The sequence below is a fragment of the Chaetodon trifascialis genome, chromosome 18 (genome assembly GCF_039877785.1).
Source record: "Chaetodon trifascialis isolate fChaTrf1 chromosome 18, fChaTrf1.hap1, whole genome shotgun sequence".
NCBI classification, from domain to species: Eukaryota; Metazoa; Chordata; class Actinopteri; order Chaetodontiformes; family Chaetodontidae; genus Chaetodon; species Chaetodon trifascialis.
In genome coordinates, this window is record NC_092073.1 from 7,756,661 (window position 1) to 7,783,301 (window position 26,641).

A 26,641-nucleotide genomic window follows, 5' to 3' on the forward strand; every position below is an offset into this window, starting at 1 on the left:
CTGTGAGCTTAATTACGGCTGAGGATGCACCTTGACCCAAGAAAATAAAATCAATAAGTAACTCCTCTAATAAACAAGGTCATTTACTGAGGATGCGAGTGTTTTCCGCCTCGTCTGCAACCTAAATCTTGCAGTAATGATGTTAATGGGCTTCATCCAGAGACGATTTATCCACATTACGCCGCAGTTAGCACTGAATGCTGCTCAAGAGCACCAGTGAAACTGAAGAAACTGGGGGTAAATGCCAATGAAACTGAGAACACCTGAGGGAAAGTCACAACAGTAAGCGTTAAGGTTCTTCATGAAGAGTGATGGGGGGGGGGGGTAGAATAGACTCGGGATGAGCTAATATTGTCAATTGTTAATGTTTGCCTGTCACAAGGAGATCATTACACACGGGCAATGTGGCTTCATGCAAAAAGATGCCTGCACGATGGAACTGGTACAGTGTCAATATTGACATGCGGGGTACAAAGACAACAAAATGTCACAGCCAACACAAAGGCACGCTGCAGCTGCGTGGTTGTGGCTTGTGCATTTCAGCAGCGAGGCGTTATGACTGTACCAGTACAAGAGACCAACATCTAAAAAGAACAAAGACAAATGAAGATGCTGGATTGTTGTGCATACAGACTAAATAACTAAAACAGTGCAAGAAAAAGTGGCAGTTAAATTGGCAGCTACTGAGGGAAGCTATTCTAATGTGAATGCCGCTGTTAGCACTAAATGCTGCTCAAGCTCAAGTTTTGTCCACTCTCTACACCACAAGATGACATTTAGTACAATTACTGCACCAGAGATGTTTTCCTATAACCATGCCTCTTCATCATTGTCATCCCCTTCTTCTTTTTCTTCTTAAGTAACACATTTACAGGAAATGCATTTCATTAGCTCGTTCCTGTTTCTCAAAAAGAGCGCAACCCGTGTCGTCACTGTGCGGACTGTCATCATGTCTGACGACCTTTGAGAACATAATTCATCTTCATCTCGACAAACAAAGCCCTCAGAAGAAGCAAAGTAGTCGGATTTACTCTGTTATTCATGACACACCTGCGTCCTCGTGGTGCAAAGCAATATCAGATATGTCTGCAAGGTACATGTCCATGCATCAAATATAAAATGCCTCCCCACTCCAATTGAATTAGGCTTTACAGATGGTTTCACAAGAGAGAGAAAAGCCCCCAGCCAGCGAGCTCCAGATAAGAGGCGGCGAGCGAGCAGTGAGTGAATAATATTGAATGTTTACACTTGTACACATCACTTTCTTTTATCAGACAAGCACATCTTGCCTGCCTGGAGTCTCTGGAGAGTCCCAAAGGACCTTGGTATATTATCTGAGGGAAGCAGATTCAGAGCGCATATGAAAGACAGTGTCTCTGCTGCGCTGAAGACAGTAGAGCACAGCAGCATGAGGCAACTAGTAACTGTGCCACTGGCAGCTTTTCTTCTGCGTTAGTGGCTCTCTGGGGTCGTTCAGGAAGTGAACGGCCTCATGCGTGCATGAACATGCGTGTGTGTATGTGTGCGTGTGTGGACGTATTTTTGCATGCATGTGTTGTCACCTGCATATGTATGCATTAAGCTAAAATAGAGACGTTCAGATCTTATGAATAAAAATGAATTTTGCTTGTTATACTGCAGCTTTTAAAGGACCGTTTTGTGTAATACACATTCGCTTCGTCGAGAGCAAATTGAAACCACTCTCATGTCTGTATGGTAAATATGAAGCTACCACCAAAAACCAATTAGCTTAGCTTAGCTTAGCTCGAAGACTGGAAACTGCTAACCAGGCTCTCTCACAGTAAAACAATCCATCAACCGGCTCATCTAAACCTATTTACTATTTATTATACTATTTGTGGTTTTACAGTTGCCTTTTTATAATCTTACTTTAGACAGGAAAGGCTGTAAGGGAAAACAAATGAGTCATAATGTGTTAATTAGTTATATCTAATTCTCAGTGGTATTCTAATTAACTAATTCCCCCACCTTCCTGCCTTTGTGCTAAGCTAAGCTAACTGGCCAAAGCTTCATGTTTAATGTACAGGCAGCAGATTGGTATGTGCCCAAATGAATTCTTTAAAGCTTAAATAAAACATGAACTGTTGAGCAAAAGCTAATAAAGAAAATAACTGCAACCACTTATGAAGATGTGATGCGGTTGAAAAGTTTGGGAAAAGCTAGTGAGCGGACGTCTAGATGAAACTTTTAGGTCAAATAATCTACAAGCTATATAGAAATAGCTTGCGAACAATGTTAGCACATCTACTGCGGCATTTCAGTGTAACCTGCAAATAACCTCATTGTGCAGAATAAGGAATTAAGGTCAAATTATGCTGCAACAGCTCAGCAGCAAGCTGCAAACACACCAGTCTGAAAACGCATATCTTACACAAGGCCAGTGCATGGAGGGCTTAAAATCCCACCAGTGCATTTCATCTCCCAGACCAACCATCTGGAATATAAGAGGAAAAAATATTCCTGTAAGACAAGCCATCTCACCACTGTGCTTTTGATATGAGCCAGGCCGTGCTCTGTATCCACAATAAGCATCCAGTTTCTGCTTATATATTCCTTGGTACAAGTCAAAGCTCCATAGCAACAAGCTGGAGCCTTTTATGGGCCCCGTGCGTATCGTGGAGTTTAATGAAACCCTGTTCTTGTTCTCTCATAGATCCATGCAGTGAAAGACAGTCGGAGTCTGGCCATATCACTGCTTAAACCTGAGCACCAATTAAAGGCAATTAAATGGATGCAGAGGGAATCAAGACCTGTGCAAAGAATCTCATTTGGTTGTTAAAAGCTCTCTCTCTGTTCGATTGATAGCAGTGTGGGAAAGTAAAGAGGAGACCATGCTTAAGCAATATAAAGGGGGAAAAATGGCAATAAGACATATGTCTGTCAGTTTCAAACCCCTGCTGGATTACGTAGCTGAGACATTGTGTCCGGAGTGAATGACATAATGTGCGCAGGCCTGATCTGTGGAGCTCTTTTGTTCAGATTCATAACCGGTGGGTGACACATCACAATCCAAGCGATCGGGTCACATCCATGTCATGTTGGAGCTTTTGTCAGCTGTGTAACCAGGAAATGGGTGGTGGATCGTAGGCGAAGGTCTGCTGCTCTCTTTCAGTTTGAGGTTGGGGGTCATCACAGCAGACAGCCTGGCGAGACACCCAGGCTTACTTATCTTAATGGAACATTGTAAGCATTATGCTGCCGTGGTCAGCAGCTTTTCATTGCAGCAATATAGTATATAAATATATATATTTATATATATAGTGTAAAGGTTTTCTTAACTGTGAAATGAGCTGCTTGTTTGGTTGCAATGAAGACCCACAGACATGACTGAAAAACATGTGCCGTTGATGTAGCATGCAGATGGTCTTTCCAGTCACTTTTTCCAGTCGCTTTTCGTGACTCTGAATATCCCCTGCTAGCTGGTGACAGCCTCTTTATCACCTCTTTACCGGATCACGTTTCCGGTCAGGGATTGTGTTTTTTCAGGAGGGGGGAGGATCAGAGTGGGAGTCATCTGTGTGTCCAGGAGATGGCTCTATGTGTTGCTCCTGCTAATGCCTCCATTCAGTGTATTCAGTACTTGTGGCTGACAAACATTATCCTAAAGTGAGAATAAAAATGTGAAAGGAGTTATTTATAGCAACAAGCAAGTATTAGCATCCTTCAGCTCATTGTTTTGGCTTGGCAGCTGTGTCCCTTAATAAACCCATTATATGCTACCTGTCCAGCAGCAAAGAGCAGACAGACAAAGTTAGCAAATATCTTATGAACATAGTGGAGCATTTAGCATCTGATCAGCTTGATTTTTCCCTCTGGGGTTTATAGAAACTAACACAGAACTTAAAGGAGAGGGAATATTGGGCTTACTTGCTCACTTTGTCAGCTGACCAGATCCATGACTCCACGTGAATGCTAATTGGCCTGCTGGATGTGTTGATAAGCACTGTTTCTTAACAAGCTGGCCGTATCAAATTTATAAGGTGATACTACAACCCTGATTCCAAAAAGGCTGACACTGCAAAGAATTTAAATAACACAGAAATTGCTTATTGTTTTTGACATTTAATGTTTGACCTCATCAGCTTCATTGATTTTTGTAAATATCTGCTTATTCTGAAGTTGATGCAGCAACACGTTTCAAACAAATTGAGAAAGGAGCAACAAAAGATGGGAAAAACACCTGTTTGGAACATTCCACAGGTAAACAGGTTCATTGGTAACAGGTGATAGGTGTTTGCAGCAGACAGCTGTACGTACATGCTCCAAGCCACATGGCTATATCCTCTCAGAAAGGCCAGCAACACTGAGCATTTCAAGACAACCTTCTCTTCACAAGCTTATGTTGCCCGAGCACATTTTTAGAAAGATCTGCGCACACTGAAGCACCACAGGAGCTTTGCTAAACCTGTTCCTCATCATTTGCTTTGGCAAACGATGAACACTGCTCGGTCTCAGCAGGTGAAACCTTTCTGTCACCCCCTGCTCACCCCGATACAGTGTTCAAACGTACAGAGCAGGTGCTCTCATTGACGCTTTTTAATGCTTACTGTGCCGCTGCACTGAGGTGTCAATCACTTCATTCATCTAGTCCTCAAAGTCGTCTGACGACATTAACATAAATAAATGGAAATGGAAGGCAAATTGCGGCGACATTCAAAATGAACGATCTCAGAAAGAATTGCAGATGACAGAAATCTGGCCTCCTGACATTTCTGCTCCACAGCACCCGAACATGTATGAGTGGGTTTTGGAAAAGCTTTGATTTCCCCATTCACACGCTCAGATTCTTTCATGTATTGACAATGAGGCAATAAGGGAAAACCCAACTCCCTCCAACTCCCCCAAACTCCTCCACCTCTGTACCTCCCCCACGACACCAATAAGTGTCTCAGAAGCCATTTTCCATTAAATCCTGGTTTTAACCCCAGTGACCCCCACAGATACACCAAGCTTACTCCATCCCCCCGCTAGATAAGGGAATTGAATTAGTGTTACAGCGTGAGATATGAACCCTTTTAGCTACAGCATCATATGTTTAAGCTCAGCTGTGTGATCAGCTCCAAAGAAGGCTCGTATACGTAGAGTATGGGTGGCAGAGAGTGAATGTAGCACTGAATGTCACACAAACTGTGCAACACAAGAAATAAAATGTACCCAGTGAATGCACAAACATTGAAGCGTGAACGGTGAGCAGACAGCATCTCTCCTCCTCCTCCTCTTCCTCCTCCTCCTCCTCCTCATCCTTCCCCTGATTTTCTACCTCTTGGAAGACTGTGTGTGAATAATGCTCTGCTGGGCTATTTGACAGAGCTTGGTCAACTGATGTGTGTGTGTCTGTGTCCATTCAGGTGTGGTGCTTTGGCCCATATGGGCTTTTTGCAAAGGCTGATACACCAATCAGTGCTGATATTGTTTGGATTTAAGCTGTTAAAAGTCAAATGCTAAGAGTCAGAACCTTCAAGGAAACTGCCTCACAAAATTATCCCTCTACTGCATACCGTTGCCCTCAGGCAACAAACCATTTTTAGATCCCACACTGGCCCTTTAAAAGAAAAATTATATATTTTTTCAAATAATTCTACCAGACACATCTCTATCCATTGAAATGACGATTTGAAGTTGGTGTGGCCTTTTGTTTGGGGGTGGAGCAGTCCTTTCGAGAAGTCAAGCCACATGGGACACATTGCCACCAATTGGTAAGATAAATGTCACTTTTTAACATGTTTAAATTGAAATAACTTTATACCAAAAAATATGTGCATGTGCATGAGTGTGCAAGGAAGCATGTTTGATTGTTTAAATACTTATTTTGTTTTTATTTATATACTAAAACTGTGGTTTTTCATTCGTTGCCTCAGGGCAACATTGTGCAGTTAGCCCAATTTTGTTCAGGCAATATAATGCAATATAATGAGATGTGCTTGTATGTGTATGAATGCAAGTGTAACTCTTTGCAATGTGTTTGTAATAAATTGCTTGTTTATTTTAATATTTTATTTGTTAAGTGGTTTGATCAAATAAAAACTTTAAAAACATGGATAACATTGTGTATTTTCCTTGTTCCACTAATATAACTTACTTTAGAAAACCTTGGAGTTTTATTACCCTTGTCGCACATTGTTGCCTTGAAGCAACAAACCAATATCTGTTTGGGGGGGGGGGGGGGTTGGGGGTCAAATTTTATGATTGATGTATGATCAGGGACACCAAAGCTCCCCCAAAACAGGGTGTAATATTTTTTCCCCAAAAAATTAAAAAGTCATGCAGTAGAGGGTTAAATATAGGTTGTATTCATGATGACAACAACGTATAGACTGCATTGCTCTCTCCCGTATCCCCCGTGTGTGCTACGAGCACGAGTACTCTATTGTACTCTTCCCCTCTCTGTCTCCATTACACAAATAAGGACGTTCCCACTTCCACCAGACAGCAGTCGTCCATCACTTCCAACCTGAGTTGCTCAGAGCGGGACGCCTAATATATAACTGTTCCTGCTGAAGAAGAAATGCGGTCAATAATGCGCAGCAGGCGTTATCCATACCCATATAGGGTCCACACACTTGCACGTACACAAAAGTCACATATGTTATACACACAAAAGGTATACACAGGTGCATTAATGTCTACTCGTGTATAGCGGTTTTGGAAAGTCTTAAATCTTGATACAGCCCTCTCCACCTCGCTTGGCTCCAGGTTTCCACTGCAGTGAATCTGACAGTCAAAGGTTGCAGACACACTGCTGCGAGCGATGACCATAGTTGCATGTTGGTATTATCTGGATCTTCAATTCCTGACTGCTCCCTGTCGTCTAGATAGCATCTTGACATTCCCATTAAACTAAGAAAGGGCAAAACTACCATTTGTTGCTGTCACTAGTTAAGTTTTCCTAATTATACTGCATGCTGAGCGGTCTCCTCTCATGTTAATAAGCCCCTGACTACCCTTAAAATGTCACTTATGATGATGATTGTTTGCCAGTAAAGACAATAGACAGTATTGACATTCTCAAGAGCTTTTAGAGCACTCAACAGTGATTAACTGATGCAGCCGAGGCAGAATTGAGTAACATAATAAACATTGATCGCAGGTACATTCCCCACCTCTGAATATCTCCTAATGAAATCAGAATATACATTATCTGTGCTATAATGTGTGCTCGAACATAGCCTTTACCGGTTGGCTGTGGCGCAGGCTTGTTACCTTGGTGACGGAATGAAAGGTCAGTTCGCTCTGCGCACGTGTAGGTGCACAAGCGAGTTTTTGTCTTTGCAAATATCTGTGTCACTGTACATAAAGCAGCACATGGAAACGCACATCATCGTGATGACATGGCGGAACAAACCAGTGCGAGCGCATTACACTGCTCCGTACTTGTAAATGGGAGGCCGCGGTGCTTCGTTCCGACGCGGCACGCATGGCTGCAGTAATGTGGTGTTTACACACTGACAGGTGCAATCCTTTCTTCAAAATATATCAGCCAGGGCAGCCGAGCCACAGCAACTCAGGGATCATCAGCAAGGGATTCAGAAGCTGCGCCCGAAGGCTTGCAAACAGCAGACTAACGCAATTTGTTGTATGCAAATGTAGCAGCATAAAGGAGTATGCATGGAATATACCTGAGAATGTCAAGTATGGTGTGGTCACTGAAATCTGACCCATGATACTTATTACACCTTACTGTTCCCAGAGAAACAACCCAGAAAGGGGCATTTTGTGCACATCTGAAATGTCTTCTGGTGTTCAGGCCACATCCACTTGAGTATCAAAGTGTGCTTGAATGCTGAAAGTGCTACAGACGGCGTTCTGGTACGCAATTAAGAAGTTTTTGAATGGGCTAAAACTCAGACACAACTTTGGATGTTGCACTTTGGTTTGTCGCCACCACATGAAAAGAATAATTCAGATATTAATTAGTCTCACTGTATTGTAAACCAAACCACAGTAAAGCATCGGGTTAGCCTCCTCAAAAAAAAGCGATCCCATAAAATGGCCTGAAAATGTCAAATTAAAAAAATGGTGTCAGTGTGTGTGTCTATAAATGTATTTATAACATTCTGGATTTTATTTCTTTGAGACTGCTTTTCTAATCGGCCTTTTTCAGAGAAGACAAGCACAAGTGTTACTAATAATATTAACAATGTCTCTGGTCTCTCATCCAAGAGTGTGGACATGAATTATGGGAGAGAAGAAGAGTGTATGTGTGTGATGAGAGTCACATACAGTGATGCATTAAGTATTAATCACCTCTTCACCACATCACTTTATATGGTTGCACTTCACTTGTCTGTGACCTTATTCTGGTTTATGACAGAGGACCTTACATCGTAGTTAGTGTGAAAATCCCACAAAAGGCTTTATCCCTCTAATCTGAATCCTACCCATAAAATTTACACGGTAAACTTACGCGCTGACATTTATTTTACGTCTTTACAGCGAATCACAATCTGCAAGTGCTCGCTCCTGTTTCCTGAGCCCTTGCACAGGTCTTAATCTGCAGGGACCGAAGGAAAATGAAGACGTTCTCTCTTTGCTGCTCTCATTCTCCCACGCTATCTCTTACTAACTTTTTGTCTGTGCGAGTGATGAGCCAGCCTCAGAGCCTTTGAAGCTCGCTGTTTGGAGTGTTCGCTGCGTGAAACCGACTTTTCTCTTCACTGTTTGACAGCACCGAATTTTGGTCTCAGCTTGATAAAATATACATACGTACCGTGTATAATGTATAATGGTATTCTCTAAGCATGCTGTATGCACAAATGTGGTACGCCTGCCAAAGCCTTCGTGCTCGGACCAGTTTTCTGATTGGAACAACACACCTGAGGCGTACCTGCTGCATTGATGCTGTAGTTATCTTCTCTTGTGATGAGAGCTTTTCATATATGTGCCTTGAAGCATGCTGTTGCACAATAACCATGTGTCAGCAGTAGTTCAGTCATAAATATGCTCTGATGGCGAAGCTGATGATTGAATAATGATAAATGTGCTTATGTCTTCGTGACATCTCTACGCTGAATCTGTGTGAAATATACGAAGTGTTTTCTCTCTCGTTTTTCTGGGTTTTGATGCACTTTGTTGCTCTGTGGGAGACTTTGTGCTGTGGGACGCTCGTTAAAATTAGACCTGACTCTTACTCATTCTCTTTTCTTTCTCTCACTTTCACTTTCCGAAAGTGGTGAACAGGCCTTGAGGTTTTTGAAGATGGCTCTATGAAGAGCAAACTGGGGTTTTTTTTTTTTTTTTTTTTGTTTTTTTGGTTATTGTTTTTTTTCTGTGTGAAGAAAGAGGCGGCTTTTCTCCTCATTGTGTCTGACATCTCGGTGCTTTGGTGTGAGCTTGATCGAGGGCATGCTTAGTTTCACTTCCTTCCTCTATTCCATTTCCTGATTTCCTGTGCATGCTGAGGCTCAAGGCTGGTCTGTGTGAAAGGTTTTCAGCCGCCGGTGTGTTCGCAACAATTTGTCTCACTCTGAGTCTGCAATTTATAATCCTGTGTCATGGCAAACAAGGCGACAGTAGGTTTAACAAGTTAGGGGTGTCATGGCGAATATCAGGATTAAAATTTCAATCAAATGATATGTTTAGATATATTTAAATCCCAACACAACCTTAGTTTTATGTAGTGGAGCAGTTTGTGTGTTACAGCTGAACGCATCGATGGCTGCTTCCTTCTCTGCCACATTCTGCTGGTTTGTTTTTAGCACGCTCCTCTGCTAGCAGCATCATGACAGGAAGAAAAAAAAACAGCCATACCAGGAGGTTAATGTCCTCACTACCAGCTCACCAGCCTGAACGTTTCAAGAAACAGAAGGACAGAAAAGAGTGCACGCCGCTGCTTGTTTGACCACATGGCCGGTTTGTTGCGCCATGACAAGCAATCCATAGTTCCTCTTCACGCTAACCCGCGGATTTTCACCGAGTGAGACCAAAAACAACTACTGATTATGTGGTGTTTTCTCTGGTGGAAAAGCAAAATACAGCAGTTGCTGTGGCCCAGCTGTGTCTAGACTATGTAATTGGTTCATTACAGTCCTGTAAAACAGTGATCAAAGGATGAACGTTTTGCTTTGCACTGACCCTCTGCCTTTAACTACAACTTTGAGCTCTTCATTCTAAACAGTTATTGTAAGCCTTATAAATTGCACAGTTTCAGAGTACACATAGCCTACCCATACATAATTCATGATAAGAGAGCACAGATCAAGTTATTTAATCAGTAAATAGACCTATCCCACTGATTTTACTTCAAGCAGTTTGCTTGCGCTTTGTCCCCCTTACATGAGGCCATTTCTAAACAGAACTGACGCACTATGTGGCCCATGCAAATCTCTGAAAACACAATTAATGTTGCAGAATGAGGAGCAGCCTGCCCTGATGCTAACATCACACATGTGAGCCCTCCAGAGCCTCTCAGGCATTGTGCCTTGATAACACGGCTAACGGCGCAGCAGGCTAGCCTTTCAAGGCCCTTTATGTCCTCTGAGATGTTTCTATGGGGGCCAGACAGGCTCTTTGTAGCCCTGTCCCTTCACTGCCTTTGTCTTTCCATCTCATGGGTCCCACGGGTGAGGCCACAGTGGCGTCCCATGTGTTATTACTAGCCAATGATAAAGTAGCTGCCACGGCCCTCATGAATTATGCAGGAAGAAAAAGGGAAGCAACTCCACCCTCAGTTATGTAAATTTAACTTTGAGGAGGGGGGGGGGGGGGTAAAGTTGCTGGGGGGGTGTTTACACCCATTTTTAGATGAACAGTGATGTGCTCACACATTAGCTGGTATCCAGCATCATGCAGTGTGGGTGTGTGTGAAAGGGGAAGCCATGAGTGATGATCTACTGACATACATTTGAGGTAGAAGAGTCCCAGAACAAATATTTCATATTCCAAGTAATCGTAACAAATGTCTAAATGTATATGTGGCCACTAACTGAACCCACAGCAGCAAGTCATGACAGTGTCTGCGGTATAAGCTCTGTCTGGTAGGTTTTTCCCACTAAAAATGCTATGCTGAACTATAAGTGGTACACTTTACATCTCTGGGGGACTTTTTAAAGAAAAGACAAACTACAGTAGGTGGTTTTCATGAGCAGTTACAACCACAATGGTTGATCGGGCAAAGATATGAGCAACACCAAAAAAACCCAAAAGTAAGCAAGAGGAAGAGTTCATGCGAGGCACTAGACATTCATTAGGCACATGAACAACCCCTCAGCACACTTGAACTTGCACATGCGCCCTGGGCATGTATGGGATTGTGCCTAAGCCTACAACACAGCTAATTCACCTGTGAATGTTGCTTCATCTCTGCCTCTGTGTGAGTAAGCCACCCAGCCATGCAAACTCTGCCTAAAAATAACCCAGTCTGGGCCAGGCCAGACCAGGCCAGGCACCGAAGTATGGTTCACAACCCCTCACACGCATGGCAGCTCCATTGTCTGCCTGTATGTCATGACCGACAGCAAACACTGACCTATTGATGGCTCTCCATCAGTAATTGTATTGGTGCTAGAATAACTTCTAACGGCAAATGGACCAATCAGCTTCTCCTCTTACACTCCCAATCTAGTTTTCTCTGAAATCTCTGAGTAAGCAGATCCCCGAATACTTGATTTCGATTGCCATTGATGACATTAAAATCCTCTGTGCTGTTTTAAATTGTCCACTTCACCTGTGTGCTCCCGTTGAACAGCGATTACCCAATTAGATCATGAAAGAACCATAACTGCATATCATGTTGACCGTCCGACTGTGACATTGGGAGTTGGGAGCACTTCTTTCCAGGAAACAAACCTAATCCCCCTCTCTATCAGCCGTGCAGTACATCCATAGAACAGATAATTAACCATTAATCACCTGTTTTGCATCAGTCGAGAGCATTGCGGCATCCATTACAGACTAATATACTGTAGTCTCTGTGTTACTGGTACAGTCTAATTTTACAGCAGATCTGCAGGCTCAGTAGGTGAGTGTCTACCTCACTGTGCGTTGTCACCGAGCCAGACACCCAGATTCGCTGTTATGAAGGCGAATATTAATCTGGTCATGGCTCCGGCTGTCCTGTTATTGAAGCAGATGGTATCCGACAAACAGGAGCCATGTGGCCACAGCTCTCTCTCTGACTATCATCTGTCTATCTATTGGGATTAATAGCGGTAGTGGCAATAAAGTTGTTTGTTGTTTGTGCTACAGGAGTAGTTATATTAGTTACTTATTTAGTGTTATTGCTGCACAAAAAAACAAAAAGCAAACAAACAAACCAAAACAACCAGTCAGGTGATTTTGATTGCCTTTGTTACTTTGCATTGCTGTGCAAGCCAAACAAATAGCTTATTTGTATGTTTTCTCATTACAACAGTATTGCATTAAACCGATTATCTATTAATGATGCTAATTTCATCAGATAAACCCCCCTCTCTGATTAGGATCGCCCACAACAAAGCCTCATCACCACTTAACCTTTATCCCCAGTGCGTCTGCATCACCTGCAGAGGGCAGATTGAGGAGCCTTGCGCACATAACGGTTCAGCATTGACCAGCATTGTCTGTAACAGTCACTGTAAGTAACTCAAGATGCAAAGTGAAGTAAAATAGAATCAAAGTCACGTTTTTGTCATTTTTGTTTATAGCATGACGTTCACATAGCGCTAAGTGAGCCCCGATAGATGGCAACCGGATTCCGTTCAATTCTTTGGCAATTTAGGGTTTCTCTGCTCACTATCAAATATAATCACGGTACAAATCAACAATTAATGGCTTCATACAGTGTTACGGATCGTGCCTTTTCTTCGGAATATATTTCACACATAAGCATGAATTGCTGTGAGCACAATTTTAACTGATATAATTTATCTGCTTCTTATTTTGACCGTTTTCCGCCACCAAAATATACGTGGGGGCGGTAGCGAGCGTCGTTAAACAAGGTTTTAAAAAGTTGACATTTTCTTAAAACAAAGTCCAAAGTTGTAGATTATAGTATGCCGAACTTGAAATATAGCGATTTTCGTTTAGACTAAGTTCAAGGCATGTTCTATCGGGTATGCTGTTTTGGCCGAGATGCAAGGAAACTAAAAACTAGCATATTTTTTGCAAAGTCTGGTTGCGCTCTCCTACGGGGCCAAGTTGTAGTTTTGGCGACGGGGCGAGGAGCAGACGTTGGGGGTGACTGGAGTCGGTTCTTACCTGTGACATTTGCGGTCGGAGGTTGATTTCCTTCAGGTTGATGGACTGGGGTCTCAGGTTGTTCAGCAGATGGCAGAGCAGGACTCCATCCCGGAGGGTTTGGGCCAAGTCAAATACCTGTGCAGACTCCCATGTAACCCGGTGGTTCGCTGGAAGCACCTTGCAGTTAATTAACCACAGCGCGCATTGCCTCCAATACTCCATCATTATTCTCACTTCAGCCGGACGAGCTTTACTAGAATCTGTTGTTTTCTTTTATTTTTGGCGAGTGAAACTACTGACCGCTCGGTAGTGCGTGTTAAATCGTATCCATGCTATGTCTGCCAAGTGTAAAAGCCGATGAAAACGGAGCTGGACCGCAGCAGAGAGCTGGTGAAGATGCAGGGAGCCGCTCCAGAGCTGACAGTCCGGTGTACTGAGGCTGTGGATGGAGCGCACCCTGCACTCTTCCTCTCTTTCGCTCTCTCGCTGTCACTCACTCTCTCTCTCTCTCTCTCTCTCTCTCTCTCTCTCTCTCTCTCCATCTCTCTCAACGTCTCTCATCCCTCCCCCTCACCCAGCTCTTCACCTCTTCCGCTTGCCACCCATAGGCTCGTTGTGTACTGTATGAAATTCCAGTGAAAGACAGAACAAGAAAAACCACACTGCATGCTTATTAAAGAACACAACACAAACTGTAGTGAAGGAAAATGCATTTACTAAATTTCATTAGTTAACTTGCTCTTTTAATCAGCCAAAATGATGCACCATTATGCATCAGTTCCTCTCTGTATGCAAATATCCCAGCTCCAGGGGGGAGCAAAGAGCTTGTCAATTAATGACAACAACATAAATAAGTTCATCTTTCAGAGGTTCAGACCCACTTTTCTTCATCAGAGCGCTGTTAGGATTTGCTTTCCAAAGAATATGACATTCATGCATGCATAAACTATGGTTTATGACTCATAACCCTCTTGTACCTTCAGTTGACATTAGTCAAATGAGTTCAGTTTATAGGTAAGTCTAGTTTCATAACAGTCTTTGTATTGCATTAAATAAAAGGCTATGAACTGAATAATGTTGCACATATCTTCTGGGATTTCTAATCAGTACTTTTCCCAAGAAAGTATTAAGTATTATGCAAAGTATTTTCTGTATTTTCATATCTTAATAAATGGTCGCGTGCTCTTGTTCAGGGATGCATCTAAAGGACATGTGTGTTATTTTTATGTGCTTTTTCAAATGTTTGACAGAGTAGAATTTAACGGCGCTGTGACTGATGTGCTGTGCTTAAAAACATAAGCTGTAATTGCGTTAGACAAACAACATCTTCAGGAAACAATGGGAGTCCTGTCTTCTGATTCGCCTGTTTATTTAGTTGTCATTGGGGTTTGCGGTTCAAACTCGGTGAAATGGAAATCTGAGAGCATCACGATTTCTTCTTTTGAGAAGGGTGTTGGAAAACGGATGTCAGAAAGGACATGGGACTGGTTTCGAAGGGAAAGCAGCTTTACCGACTGGATTCTCTGTAACCTTACACGCTTACATTTCTGTTTGTGTATGTCAACACTCTCCTATCCACAACTGTGTGTTTCCATTCTGTACTTAGTGCTATCACTTATTACAATGACAGAACAGTTGGTTCTCTTTCTATCCAGTTTCAAATAATTGTCCCTCCCTTTGTTTCCTCTGTTTTGGAGCAACAAAACACAACCACTTCTCTTTTTATTTCTTCCATGCAATTCAGAAAACTGACATCTAGAACAAAAGGGGCTATTGAGGAGGCAATGACTCACTGTGCATGTCACTGTAATAAGACAGTAATATTATGTAATAATATTATATTATATTATATTATATTATATTATATTATATTATATTATATTATATTACATCTGTAATATTATGTAATAATATTATGTAATAATATTACAGATGTGTTTGATTTTATGGTTTGGGAACAAAGTCTTCATGGTAATGACATTGTTTGTCTACAAAATTACTGCAGGAATGCACCAAGAAAGAGGCAAATATGTGTTAAAACATGTTGTTTATTTAAAAAAAAAAAAAAAAAAAAAAAAAAAAAAGGACAAAGCATTAACATTTCTAACACATTCATCCCGCAAATGCATAACTTATCACCTCACTAAGAGCGGGACTGGCATGAGTGAGCAATATATGGTTTCACTGAAGTTGGGTTTATCTTTTATTGCTTCTGTGTGAATAAAATGAGGAAGCTCTCCTCGGTTTCTGCTGCATGCTGACTGCTCTGACTTCCAAGCATCAAATTAAATGTTTCAGATTGCTTAGTAATGGGAATGGAAATGATGTAGGGTATTACAGCATGTGCAAGCTGCCTTTGCTTCATCTTTAGTAGGTGCCAGTGTTTTATGTAGCCATATACTGTAGTTTGTGGCCAAACATTCTCAAGTTGCTCTTGAGCAAGGCAGATATGAATGCAGAATGAATGCAACTCTCTATACAGCACAAGTTGTGCAGAGACGCGCTGGTAATGGCATTAACAGCACTGTATGAGGTCGCTCTTCCAGTATGTGCAGACACGATGGAGGATAAGAAGAGGGGAACCACACACCTACAGAATTAATTTCCTTTAGCAGGAAGAAATAAGATTCACAGTGACTTTAAGAGCTGCAGAGGTAGGAACCTCACAGAGAAATGCTCCTGTGCAAAGAATGCGCTGTATGTCGATGAATTATGCCAAGTACATTTACATACAATGACAGAACGCAGGCCTGTGCAAACAATGCTGGTAAGATTAGTCTCCAGCGTTTGCAGCTGCACACACTTAGAATTCCTCACTCTGCGTCCCCACTCCTCTTCATTTTCGTGCATGTGATTTGGATGAATGTCAAAAAGAGTAGAAACTCTTTTGTTTGTCTTTATTGTATTCAAATCGAGACTGATCAAGAGTGGAGGGAGTTTGTGCGGCTGAGCTGTGAGCATCCAGCTTTGTCTCGCACTGGCTGCACGCTGGATGCCATGGCTGGCATAGCGCAGATGACAGAAGAGGTGAGTAGCGGCCGGATGCTGGTGTACTTCTCAGCACCCTTCTCCTGTTTCACCTTCTTCTCCCAGACTAAAAGGACAGCCATGTGGCCAGACAGTTAACAGCGTTCCTCTGATTAATGCTGTGCAGGGACTGAGAGGAAACACACAAACATAAAAGCGTAGCTTGAATCAAAACATGGTATTACTGCCTTTTTGAATTTTCCGTCTCAAGCACAGTTTAATTTATTCATTTTTTTTTTTATTCGTTTCACCTGGAATATGACCAGAATAGGAAGGTAATGATGAACAGTGTGTCTCCAAGAAACAGCATGAATATGTCTGAGCACATATGGCAGATGTGATCTCACTGCCAAGGCTTTGTTTTCACAGCCACATCTCATAATTAAAGCGCTTCAACAATCAAGTAAGAGATAAAATGTTCACTGAGTCACTGGCGACAGGCAAAAACAAGAAGATGGCACATGGGGGTATCGGATGTAACGGAAGATTTCAATAAGTAAGAGATATTACATAAAAGCAAGTAGATTAAACTACATTATAAGGAGAACAAATACCTGCAAAGCTAGTGACATTCCCGTCAGGCTCAGCTGTACATTGTGTTTAGTGCTAATTAGCAAATGCTAGTAAGCCAGCAAGCTAAAAGGTAAGGTAAACATTATACCTGTTTAACATCACCATGTTAGCATTGCTGTGCTCTCATTTCACTGCTTATACTCATAATTTCGACAATTTTTACAGTCAAGGCTTGAAACAGAAAATGAAAATACCCAAATAACAAACACACAAAGGGATACGGAAAAGTGTTACAGCACAGGCCAAATGAACCACAGCACAGTTTCCAGACCAGCATACATGCCCTCCTTGTTGCATATCATTACTTGGCAAGTTTCGGCATCAGATAACAGAGTGGCATCCCCTCCACTCCCCACTGTCCTGCCAGATGATCACAGCCCTAAAGCTCAGCGGCCCCCCAAGCATGAGGGCACTGCCACATTGTCCACGCTCCATCAGTATCTCCTTGCAGTTCTGCCCGGCTGTAATTTATAGAGCTTCACCCTGCTCATTGTGTCACTTGATCTGGTGACAGTGGCTGATCTTGTGCTGCTCTTTTATCCCCTTTGTGAAGGGCATGTAATCCGCCTGCCACAGAAAGTAAATGCTCTCCATTTCCAGCAGATTTGCCCTATCTCTCAGCTGTATCTTGCAGCTGTGTCGATAAACAGTTTAATATTTCAGCAAGTGCATCTTGAGCAGGATTTTGATCCACCTAAGTTTAAACATATAGTGTCATAAATACCTTCAGTTTTCTTGCAGAATGACATCCACAACCATAGCACAAAAGTGACACTGCAGCTTTTATTCATTGTTTTCTAAATGCCATTGATTATTTGACCCTACCCTTAGCACTCTATTTTGCCGGTTTAGGAGGCCAGAAGAGAAATCAATGGCCTGGGATACCCATGAGAGGCTGGGGATAAGTGGAGCCTGGCCAGGCCTTGCAGGGTTTCATCAAAGAACAGTGGAGGGGATCAGCTGGGGGACCGTCAGGATGGAGGCAATGGAGTGGAAGATATCCAGAGAGAGAGCATGATAAATTAAAATGACAAAGAGACTCTTTGAAAGCTATTCCAGCATATTCTTACCTACCCTCTGGTGTTGCAGCACAGTTTAAGTGCAAATTAACAGATAAATGAAGTGTTTAACCTTTGAGGAATTTAAAGGGAATGCTAATGGTTTTATTAAAAACTGTTTTGAGTTAAGGCACAGATGGTGGGGGTCAGATGTTGAAACCGTCTACATGGCCGGAGACACAAGCTCCTAAGGTGAGGGGGGTGACCCCGTGTGTTATGTCTGAAGGGCCTCAAAATCCACTTTTGTCTGCAGCCTCAGACAGCATCTTCAAAAGCATTCTGATTGTACAGTCAGTAGAATAGCAAAATGAGTTAGTCAAAGACTTATTTCTTAATTAAAACTTATTTCTGCTTCCTCTTAAAATATCTTTTTTTTTTCTTTTACTAACTTTTACTTATTGTTTTTGGTCCAGGCCAAAATAACTTGACTATTATTAGATGGGTTACCATGAATTTGCACATCCTGATGACTTTACTGATCTGCTGACCATTAATAAAGCTCCTCCAGCAGGTCAGAGTGTTCTTTAGCTGAGTGAAATACCATCTACTATATATACTAACATTTGGTACTGACATTCATGGCTCCCAGACAATGTCCTAATGATTTTCATGACTTCTCCTCAAGGCCACCATGAGGTTGACATATTCTGGTTCCCCTCAGGATGAATTAGAATAATTTCACTCTAGATTACTAATCATTTAGCACCAGCATCAAGTCAAAAATGCACCTTTTCCTATATATTGGTTTAAGATCAAATATCCTCAAAACTAATGACATTCTCATCAGCTTTACTTTGTGTTCAATGCTAATTAGCAAATCTTAGCATGCTAACATGCTAAACCAAGATCAAACTTTACTTACTACTCATCTACATGTTTAACACTGTAGCAAAATGTTAGCATAGCAGCATTAGCATGTCACTGAAAGCAAAACTGTGCCCAAGTAAAGCCTCACTGAGCCTGTAGCATGGCTGCAGGCACTTGTTAAATCTATAACTAAAGATTATGATTCAGCAATGTATTGTAGTTTAGTAAAGATTATACCAAGTCCACAAAATTGCCAGTACAGTAATTAACCATGGCTTTGCTATTGAATAAATCCTACAAGTTCCCAAAGCTAGAGTTATGACAACCTCAACACTGAGCTTGACAACAACACAGCATGAAAATACCCCAAACACGCTTTCTATGTACTGTTGATACTTCTGTGATAAGGCTGAAATCTATAAACTTCACATAACAACTCTTGTCCGCCTCCCTGGCCTCCCAGTATAGTGCAGTTTTCTGGCAGCCCAAATTTTCTTGGGTTGCCATTGGTGCATGCTTATCACTGGGCTGATGGTCCCCTCCCCTTGACAGAAAACTGACAACGATGAGACGTTTCACAACACTTCATGTGAAGACGATCCTCAAAGGTAAGGAGAAAGCAATCTGTATTTGATATTGACATCAAATAGAATTTAGCATTTCATTGTGACACACCGTAGTGTTTCAAGGACTTCTGTGGTTTAAATTACAAGATAAACACATTAACATTCTAAGCATATTACAAAATAACTCTAAGATTCGAGACTTGAATGCATGAATGTTGTATAAGTTTACATGTGGAGACACTGAATGCTAAGATTCAGTGTGTAAAAGTATTTTAGTTACTGCCAACATTGAACCATTGTCATCAGCAACACTAAGCAATATTTCCACTTCATTGATTCAAATTACAGGCGGCAGTCATTTTAAAGGCTATGTTTTAATACGACAAGACCCTCACATTATTTCTCATTTATACTGTACTTGTGTCTGAGAGCAGATGGCCTTGACTTTGGCAGACAGAGCCATTGGGGCCATAATTGGGGCAGCGGTGGCAGATGCAGCTGGTAAGATAAACTGTGTGATAATGCTGATGGGATAATTACAGTAACAGGGTTTTCCATATCACTGAAACTATGTCTGCTTCCTCCTGTTCCCATATCTCAATGATTCATTGGCCTATTGCAGGTTTTGATGCTGTCACAGAGCTTTGACTGTTTCATGTCATAAACATGTTTATTTCTTATACTGTAAATGTGATACACAGTTTTTACATAGATAGGGATTTCCACTGTTCCCTCACTGTTTATGATTGAATATATTTAAAAGCTTGCTTGTGTAAGTGGTGCACAGAAGCATTATCAGTGGCATTATCCATAGGCAACATCTGGACATGCTGATAAAGCACAGGGGCGGATCCTTAACTTCACACATAATGTTATGAAAGTTTCTGCAACAGCTCCACCAATAGCCAGAATGCTCATTATGTTTACTCCTTAACACACCAAATAACGATTGCATTGTTCGTTACTGTTTGGCGACTGCTTAACATGTAATTGTTGTTTAGATTCGGGATTCTATTGCTTCAATATAACACACATCTATTTCCCTTTCAGTGCAAATTATCATGGAGAGACTGTATGTACAGTTGGTCATGTCACAAAAACAAAACTATTGACTGTTCCACTATTTTTCTCCTGTGTGTGTGTGTGTGTGTGTGTGTGTGTGTGTGTGTGTGTGTGTGTGTGTGTGTGTGTGTGTGTGTGTGTGTTCCCCGCCCATACAGCCCAGCCCATGCACTGGATCTACAATCCAGACAGGCTCAAAGAAATTCTCTCTGATCTAGAGCCCTGTCCTGAGTTTCGGGCTCAGTCAGCGAATCCTTTCTACCGCAGGACAACAGGCGAGCAGACTTGCTATGGAGACCAGGCATACGTCCTGCTGGAGTCACTGAGCCAGTGCGGAGGTGCTGAAATTCACCCAAACACAACAACTGTGTGTCATATGTCAACATGACGTTCTCAGTGCCTGCCATCATTTTATATTAGCGTTGTTTAGTCACCAATGTATCATTATCAATGATACCCTGATCAAGATTGTGATTTTATTATATTGTTGTTGTCTGTCAAATTAGGAAATCATTTCCCATAAATCCTGTTGATTGTTGCAAGGAGGATGAGTCAGAGATCTTTGTCTGTACTGACTCAAGTAAACATTCTGGGAGATTGTAGATTCTGTATCTTATATATGAAGCAAAGCCAGGAAGTGATTAGCTTAATTTAGGATGAGGAATGGAAGCCGGGGGGAAAGAGCTCGCCAAACCAAAGTTTAAAAGGACAAGCTGTGGTTTCACTGGAGTTTACGTGCCAGCCTGTTTCTCAATACACCTTAGATTAAACGCAAGCTTTATGTGTTCAAGACTGATTTTTAAATGTGCTGTAGACAGATTTTGTGACTTTTCAGCAGAGCCAGGTCAGCTGTTTACTGCCTTATGCTAGGCTAAAATAAGCTAAAATAAGCTAAGCTAACATTTTTTGGCAAAAAAAAACAAAAACAATGAGGGTGTTTCCCAAAGTGTTGAATTCTTTATGAGATGATGTTATGTCAGTGTATCTAACAGTGAACAAACTGTAAAACAAAATCCAGGCATTGCTCTTCATAGAAGTAACATAAATGTCATGTGTTGGCAGATGTTAATGTGGAAGATCTGACCAAGCGCATCTACAAGTTCTTTGGCCCGGGAACCGTGTACGACCTGCCTCTCAATGATCCTTACAGGAAGAAAGGAGGTACTGTACCTGCTTTATGCAACTATATTAATCATCAACTTCACAGGGCTAAAAGGATGTGAGAGTCTCTGTTACTGTCTGATATGTTTTTCCTCCCTGCTGATGGGGAATTCCCTCTCCATGAACATATTCCACACAGTCAGACTTCCCTGTTCTCAGTTGCTGTCCAGAGCTTTGGATATATGCTGCTTTTTTACTGCTATCATATAATTACAGTGCTGCTGTATATCATCCTAACAGCACAGGGCACCGTTGGGTACCATAAACTGCAGACGACTCTATGTCTTAGAATAATAGAAGAAAAGCTGTGTCATCATCACAGGCAGTGATAGCCATGACTGAACTGACAAAGAAAAGAGCTCCACCTACAGAAACTTAAACTGTATCAACAGAAAGTTCAAGGAAATGTTTTTTGTCCTCTCTTGCTTGTTTTGTCCCTCAGCCATCTAATTCTATCTTCATAGGTATTCTGCATATTAATGAGGATGATACTGTCCAATAACAGGGCTTTCATTTCCCTATACAAAATTTTTTTTTTTTGTTTAATTTTTTAGGACCCAAAGCCATCCTCCCCATCGATGGCCCATGGAGAAACGGTAGCCTGAAAGCTTTCTTCAGAAACGTGGATGCTGGCAAAGAAGAAACGGGTGAGGATCACAGATCATAGTTGCATGAACACCTCCTCAGGCCTTTTAGCTTGTTGTAATCTCTGTGTATATGTGTTTTATTCGAGGCTGTGATGTGGACTGTCAGATGGACGGCGTCACTAAGCTGGCTCCGGTGGTGGCCATGTTTGCGGGCCGACCTGAGATGTTGGAGAAAGTGGAGCAAGCCATACGCGTGACCCAGAACAACGACATGTGTGTGGCTGTAACACTGGCTGCAGCAAGGTAGGAGACAGTCCTATAGGTGAACAGAAACTTTTGGTCAAGAGGTTTAACCTTTGTTTCTCTGTACTACTTTGGAAGGTTTTTGGAGCATTTCATTCTGAATGGTCCAGATCCCAGTGCTCTGGATGCAGTTCTGGCTCAGCTCAATGACCCAAAGAGACAGAACCCTCAGGAGCTGGACCGAGCTGTCATCGGTAAGGCTAAGTGTCTTTAAAGCTTCTTGCATTTTGACATTCAAAGGAATAATTTGATCATAATAACAATAATTGTAACATAATGTTGAAGCTACAGCTAGGAGTTTGTTAGCTTAGCTTACCGTAAAGACAGGAAGCAGGCAGAAAGCAGGCAGCCAGGATAACTGCAAAGCTAAAATATCAACATGCCAGCCGCTTTAAACCCAAAAGTAGCAGTTTTTGTGTGGATTAAACAAGCAAGATATAAAGTGTTGATTAGTAAAGTTTTGGAGGACAGAGCTAAGCTAGCTGCTTCATGCTAAATTAAGCTAATCAGCTTCTGGCTCTGGTTTCTCTTTTAATTTTCTCATTGATCTCTTTGCAAGACAGCAAATGAGTCATTTTCCCAAATTTTGGAACTAAAAGACTTTTAGCACAATGATAAGTCCAAAAAAATAAAGATGAAAATGAAAAAGGCAATAAAAGTTTGATTAAGCTAATTAACTCCTACAGTATGGCTCCATGTAGCTCCTTCCAAGAGGGTGGATACAAGTGATTCCCCAAATGTCAAACTATCTAAGTGTAATTTCTGTGAGTAATAATAAGATGAGAGTTTGCAGTATAAAGCAGGGACCGTTTTATTTGGCTCTTTATTCTTGTTCCATCCTTCTTTAAAACAAGGAGAGGGAGAGATATGCAGAACAGAACACAGATCTTATGGGAAATGTTGTCAAAACTTTAAGAAACACAAAATACTCCATGCAGTAACATGATGTTTAATGAACTTATGGCATTTGTCTTTCAAAATCAATCTAATGTTAAAATGAAGATGTATAAGATACATAATGTGTGTTATGACCACAGGCAGCCACAGCCAAAAACAGGCTCCGGTGTTTAGACACCAAACAATGCATTTTATCTCTCTTCCTGTATCTCTGCCGAAGCACATATCCACCAGGTGAAGGACAACCTAGCCAAGACATCCCAACAGCTCATACCTGCTGTGTTCACAAACACATGAGGTAAGCCAGTAGGCAGCAGCAGGATCCAGGTCTGTTGACTTGGCATGGCCTGCGTACCTTCGCTGTCTGTATATCCGTTAGTGGCTCCTCCAGCCTTTGATCTCCTGACTCGAGGTCTCCCTTCCTCCTTCCTTTTCATTTTCCCCTTCCCGCTGCGTGTCTGGGGTTTTACAGGGCTAAAAGGTTGAAATGCTTAATGTACAGTGTGAAGAGTTCTGCTCGCCAGATCTGTTCAAGTGCCTCATTAATTGCAAAATGCGTGATATTACAAAAGTAAAATAAGTTAAACTAATTCGGTGGCAATACAAGAACACTTCAAAAGACTGGAACCTCTATAACTGATTACTGATCTGCTACTGTGTCGTTAACCATGTCTCAATCTGCTACTAAATCTGTTTTTTTTGTGTCAAGCTTTGCCTGGTGCATTCCAGGGAGCGCTTCAAGGCGTCCTGAAGCTGAACCAGTTAGATGAAGCAGTCAGGGACACCATGCGCTGCGGGGGATGCACCGCCAGCCGAGCCTCTTTCATTGGAGCCTGTTTTGGGGCACAGGTACAGTAGGAATATGGCTCCCAAACATATAAAACAATCATTAGTCACTGGTGCTACTTTAAAACATTAATGGTGGAAATTAGCTGGAGAAGGAAATGCAGTCAGAGATGCATTTTTAATTAGGGGTAAACAATTTTGTGTTTAAGAGGTAACATAAGGAGAATATTTAGAGTGTAATTTATTTCTGATTATGTGTTTAATAATTACAGGGTGCAATCATAATACTGAGGAACAAGGCAGGAGGGCAATGGGATAACATTCTTGATATTGAAATAAAATTATTTATATCACCATTTATTTTAGAATCAAGCTATTTTTTACAAAACATGACAAACATTGCAATGTAAAACACTGTAAGTGTTTCCTTGATATCCTGTATAAATAAAATATTCATACGGCAACTTGCAGGCTGTAATCTAAAGCAGAGCCTTGTTTTGTTATTAAATATCTATACTAAAAACACATTTGCAAATCATGTGTACCAGCACAATAATTATGGGTATACTATAATTAGCCTAGTGATGCAGTCATTTGACAATGATGAGTAAATAATGAGCCAAAAGCAGACAAAGAAAGTAACTATGATTCATATATTTGTGACACCAAATACAATCAGCTGCTTTCAGCCATTACAGCTGCAGCAGCAGAAATCAACCCATCAATAGATTGACCAAATCTATGTACAGATATGAATAACAGTAACCTGAACCTGCATAATCAATATTTTCATATTAACCGTGAATAAAATGATAGAGGTTGCTATGATGAACTCACAGAGACTTACCACCTGTCTCTGCACTTCCTCTCTACTCTCTGAAGCTTTTTCATGTCTTTCAGCGCATTATTTAGGTTTTCCGGCTCATAGCATTACTGTTTTGGTTCACTCTCACTGCTCTCATCAGCGTCGTTTCCGGTCAGAGCAGGCGGCTGTTTTCAGCGTTAAAGCTAAAAAAATCCACTGCATGCTGCCCAGCACCAAACAGAAAAAGTTAGCAACTAGCTGAGGAACAAGTGGAGTTTTAAGCAGCTTAAGGGCCAGATATTTTTCTCAAGAGTCAGTGGAGACTGAACCATATATGACCATATATTGGATAGAAATTTGTCAGGTCATCAGAAACATGACTACAAATAAACGCTGCTGTTAATAATTGTCCAGCTTGTTGCTGCTGAGGCTCAGCTCAATCAAGTCAACTCAGCTGGCTTCACACTCAGCACACAGCACAGGTTCACAGCTGCTGAACTAAAGGAAAGGTATGAACCAATGCTCACTTCAAGTTTTCAGCAAGTCCTGCAGCACATTAAAATATATAATGTTGCATAATGTTGTCTGTAATTCTCTGTAACTTTTAGATGAGTTTGATGGTGCGCTCAGATATTATGAAAGCTTTGTGCTTCCTGTGATGTTTCAGCAATCATCTTGGTGTGTTTTCAGACTGGTCTCCAAGGAATCCCCGAGTCCTGGAGGAAGCAGACGCTCAGATTCCCTCTGCTGTTGGAGCTAGCCGAAAACGTGGTCCAAAAAAGTCAGCAGTTGTAGTTATGCTTTGATTTTGCCCTAAGTACAATCATTATAATTGCCTTTCAAAGCTATTTTGGAAGACTTCCTCAAATCTTGCAGATGTACTCTGACACGACAATCCATGACAGTTGCCTTCTAAAGTCTCGGACTGAATGAAACTCGAATCCATTTGCTCTGTCAAAGCTGCATCAAGCAAGAACGTGGAAGTCTGTGTAAGATATTTATGTTGTGTTGAGAATATGAAATACATTTATCCTCAGCAGCAGCATTTAATGCAACCGTCTCAAATAAAGACCTTTCATGCAGCCAACATGTCTGTATTGGTCCATTTTTGTTTTTTATCTTTTGCCTGCAAAGTGAACAGTTGGGATTTCCTCGTTTCAGATAACATGTGTTGCCTTGATGAGAAAGCCATTTTGCTGAAGTTAAGTTTCTCTTGCTCTTCTGTTATTGTGAAGAGAAAGAGCAGATAGACACAGATTTACTACTGGAACAACCCAGGACTGCAACCTATTCCTCCCTCAAAGGAGCTGTTCTGTCTTCCTAAAAGTGCTGACTTCCATATTCATGTGTTTAAAGCACCCGCCCCAACAATTCTGAAAGTTAGCCAAGCATTGAGCAAAGCCAAAGCCTTAATATCTTTGACATAGTGTGGTTGTAAAAAAAAAAAAAAAAAATGCAGTGTGTAGGCTCCTGTTGCAGTCCATTAGCTGTTTTACAGCGTATGCATGTTGAAATATGATAAATAGTTGGAGTTTGTTCAAATCTGGAACATGTCAACATTAGCATCATAAATCAATACCTTAATGAAAACTGGCCTTGTATGTAGTCTTGGCAGTGCAATAACAAAGTACTGTAAGTGTATTTTCTGGTGTGTAGCCTAAATGCAGCATAGGAACAAAGGTGTGGATGAACAAACCTTCCAGCCATCATTTAGCTGAGTAAAAAGGTTGTAGCTGACGGTGCGTTGGTAGCCTGCAGAGGGGAAGTCATTTGATTTCCCTCTCTGCCTGACTTCCTCCCACACAGCAGGTAGCAGGCTCTGTCTGGCATAAT

General features: G+C 41.6%; 2 protein-coding genes across 4 annotated transcripts in view; one reads left to right on the forward strand and one right to left on the reverse strand.

The window, feature by feature from the left end:
* Positions 1–13,653, reverse strand: part of LOC139346553 (guanine nucleotide exchange factor VAV3) — an 81,030-nt gene extending 67,377 nt beyond the window's left edge. For both annotated transcript variants that reach the window (XM_070985681.1, XM_070985680.1), the window contains exon 1: positions 13,195–13,653. In XM_070985681.1, the coding sequence (XP_070841782.1) occupies positions 13,195–13,401 (207 nt within the window). In that variant the 5' untranslated portion in view covers positions 13,402–13,653. The remainder of the gene's footprint in view (positions 1–13,194) is intronic.
* LOC139346483 (crystallin J1B-like) overlaps positions 1–25,893 on the forward strand; it is a 394,609-nt gene extending 368,716 nt beyond the window's left edge. Inside the window, exons 1-10 of one of the 2 annotated variants that reach the window (XM_070985521.1) lie at positions 19,202–19,249; positions 19,642–19,708; positions 20,428–20,607; positions 21,332–21,430; positions 21,985–22,077; positions 22,164–22,320; positions 22,399–22,514; positions 23,438–23,515; positions 23,927–24,066; positions 25,499–25,893. In XM_070985521.1, coding sequence (XP_070841622.1) covers positions 19,642–19,708; positions 20,428–20,607; positions 21,332–21,430; positions 21,985–22,077; positions 22,164–22,320; positions 22,399–22,514; positions 23,438–23,515; positions 23,927–24,066; positions 25,499–25,603 — 1,035 coding nt within the window. In that variant the 5' untranslated portion in view covers positions 19,202–19,249 and the 3' untranslated portion in view covers positions 25,604–25,893. Of the gene's footprint in view, positions 1–19,201; positions 19,250–19,638; positions 19,709–20,427; positions 20,608–21,331; positions 21,431–21,984; positions 22,078–22,163; positions 22,321–22,398; positions 22,515–23,437; positions 23,516–23,926; positions 24,067–25,498 lie in introns of those variants that run through there. The other variant, XM_070985523.1, reaches the window with a different exon arrangement.
* The last annotated feature ends 748 nt before the right edge of the window (positions 25,894–26,641 follow it).